This window comes from Mus pahari, unplaced genomic scaffold, assembly GCF_900095145.1.
Source record: "Mus pahari unplaced genomic scaffold, PAHARI_EIJ_v1.1 scaffold_14624_1, whole genome shotgun sequence".
In the NCBI taxonomy this organism is placed as follows: Eukaryota; Metazoa; Chordata; class Mammalia; order Rodentia; family Muridae; genus Mus; species Mus pahari.
The window spans coordinates 1-3,181 of NW_018391756.1; the positions used below are offsets into that span (position 1 = coordinate 1).

Below are 3,181 nucleotides of genomic sequence, written 5' to 3' on the forward strand. Positions count from 1 at the left end.
ATCCACACATGTGTGCACATGACCACACAGACACACCACACACATTCACAGTTGCACACACATATGTGCACATGACCACACAGACACACAACACACATAATCGCAAACAAAAATCTTTCACAAAGAAAGAAGAATATCAAAATGGAAGGAAGCAGCAAACCCTACGCAATAGGAGTATGAAATGTAGAGTCTAAACTCTCCACCTGCAGGGTCAATGTCTACACAGTCTGACAGGTTGCTTTTTAAGAAACATGTCTCACTGACAGTGACGCATGTGGGCTCCAGGGAGACAAGCCAAGCACCTGCAAATGGGTGTCAGGGTTAAGTAAGGAAGTGCTTCTACTCGTCCTGACAGTGAATCTCAACCACGTTTAGCAGGAAGAGATGAACAAGACCACTATGTGTTACTAAAGTAAACAATCTGTGAATCAGATGCAGGAAGCAGCCAGAGAACTTGCCATGGGTAAGGACATTGCCACAGGTAAGGACAATGCCACAAGCAAGGACATTGCCACGGCCAAGGACAATTCCACGGGTAAGGACATTGCCATGGGTAAGGACATTGCCACGGGTAAGGACAATGGCTACTCTTGCAGAACACCCAGATTTGGTTCTCAGTGCTCATGTGATGTCTTGAAATCATCTGTAAGACTAGTTCTGAGAATCTAACATTCTTTTCTGGACTATACATACATACAGGCAAACAAACATATAAACACATAAAAAAACACATAAAAAAAAGCTTTTAAAAGAAGACACAAACACTTGTGTGTGCCAAATGTCGTAAAACAAGCACAGAGGGACAGATAGACCTAGATGTAGTAATGACATGTGACTTCAATAGCCCATGTGGGAGAAGCCATGTGAGCCAGTTGTTGATCATTTTTGGGCCTTGAGAATGTCCCTGCACGATGGATGCCATGAGACTATTGCTTGTCAATGAGANTACTAAACCCAAGCTCCTGGTCAAGCCTGTGACGTACTTTTCTTGACTGAATTATTTGAGTGGGAAGACCCAACCTAAATCCAGATCATTTTACGGTTAGTTCCATGTCAATTATTGTGAGGAAAGAGGGATAAAATTGGGTGTGAACGAGGAAGACAGATAGGCTGAGTGAGGAGGTGGAATCCTAGCTGGGCTCCCCAACTCTTATCCTCCATAGCCCCAGGAATCTTTCCAACTCCCTTTCTTGCCACTTCAGAAACGTCCTTGTAGCCATGCTGCCTCTCCTTCCCCTTCCCCTTTTTCCTTCCCCTTCCCCTTTCTCCTTCCCCTTCCCCTTTCTCCTTCCCCTTCCCCTTTCTCCTTCCCCTTCCCCTTTCTCCTTCTCCTTCCCCTTCCCCTTTCTCCTTCCCCTTCCCCTTTCTCCTTCCCCTTTGTCCTTCCCCTTCCCCTTTGTCCTTCCCCTTCCCCTTCCTCCCTCCCCTTCCCCTTCCCCTTCCACTTTCCTTTCCCCTTTCTCTTCCCCTTTTTCCTTCCCCTTCCCCTTTCTCCTTCCCCTTCCCCTTTCTCCTTCTGGATTCCTGCATATGCTGAAGACAGGCAGAGACACTGAGCCTCACCCACCCAGACTGAACAACACAAAATTCTTGGATTTCCCATCAGGACACAGCCATTGTTGGAACAGTCCTGGTTTTGTCTATATAGATTCATTTTATTATGTCTGTTTCTTGAAAGACCCTGACTGAAATATATTTGATGATCTTCAGGAAATGGCTTTTGATGAGCCCCACATCTGCAAGATCCTACTCTGTCAGAGCTTTTAGGAAGCCGATGCAAGGCCCTCTGCAGACATGACTGAGCTGGAATGATGCTGAAATGCTTTATTAGGAATAGCTGGGGCTGGGGACGGGTGAAGCCAAGGTCAAAGGGAAGTCCANCAGTGAAGGTGAGGAAAATGGTCCAGGATTAGGGAGCGCCAAGGATGTGTCAGAACTGAGGTGGCTTTAGGGCAGGATGAGCAAGTGCATCCCTGATGGGCTGCTGTGCCAATGAGAATACAGCAGAGTGGGAGACACTGACCAGTGATCTTCTGTCCTGAAGCATTTGTGCAGGTATTGCTGGACAGCCTCGGGCAGGAGAGTGACTGTTTCTTACACCCATGACCTGGCAAGTAGCTGCATGTTCCTGTGTGTAGGAGATGAGGAGATGTAGCCATGTGGAGAGCAGAGTTCAGGGATTACACAAGGGATTGCATTTTCTGATGTTTTTTAAAGATTTATTTATTTATTATATGTAAGTACACTGTAGCTGTCTTCAGACATCCCTGAAGAGGGCATTAGATCTTATTACGGATGGTTGTGAGCCACCATGTGGTTGCTGGGATTTGAACCCATGACCTTCCGAAGAGCAGTCGGCACTCTTAACTGCTGAGCCATCTCTTCATCCTGCTTTTTCTATTTTTTTTTGATTTATTTATTTTATGTATGTGAGTACATTGTAGCTGTCTTTAGAACAGGTCATGGGAATCCATTACAGACGGTTGTGAGCCACCACAGGGTTGCTGGAAGTTGAACTCAGGACCTCTGGAAGACCAGTCAGTGCTTTTAAACACTGAGCCATATCTGTAGCCCNCAAGGGATTGCTTCTTTGTAGACCATTTCTGCACAAGTGGGTGAGTAAAAATAAAAGAACATGGACCCTCCAATTCCAGAATGCAGAGAATGCAGGATGATAGATTTTTCTATGGTCCTCCCAAAGGACAATTTACCTTAGTCACCCCGAGGGTACGCAATTATCTGTAGAAAGCAAGAACAGAGCAGGGGTGAGAAAGAGCTCTAGGATAAGGATTCATCACATCTACAGCTCAGGCCCTCCCAAAGACAAGATGTGAAGCTGGGCTCTGGTGCCCTAATGAGGGGGAATTGGGGTATAGGGGATGTAAAAAAGACACACAAAACACAGAGTGACACAGACACACAAGGTACCCAGAGGGACACGGGAACATGCAAGATGTGAGGGACTGAGGAGATGCAGAACAGACCCAGAGTGCTCACAGGGAGAGAGAAGAGAAAGGGAGGACATAGTCAGGGCCTTCTCTCACACAAAAGCTCAGGTACAATGATGTATTCCAGTCTGAATCCCTTGCTCTTCGCAAATTTCTTGAATTCTTCCATGGCCTCTGGGTTTTTCTCAGGGTTTCTCCCTGTGGGGAAAGGGCCAGGTGAGCAGGCAGCAGCA

General features: G+C 46.5%; 1 protein-coding gene across 1 annotated transcript in view; it reads right to left on the minus strand.

Annotated features, from left to right (window-relative positions):
- Positions 1–3,044: 3,044 nt before the first annotated feature.
- Positions 3,045–3,181, minus strand: part of LOC110314682 (odorant-binding protein 2a-like) — a gene marked incomplete at its 3' end in the record, with an annotated part of 2,104 nt that continues 1,967 nt past the window's right edge. Inside the window, exon 4 of the mRNA XM_021188924.1 lies at positions 3,045–3,146. Within this exon, the coding sequence (XP_021044583.1) occupies positions 3,045–3,146 (102 nt within the window). The remainder of the gene's footprint in view (positions 3,147–3,181) is intronic.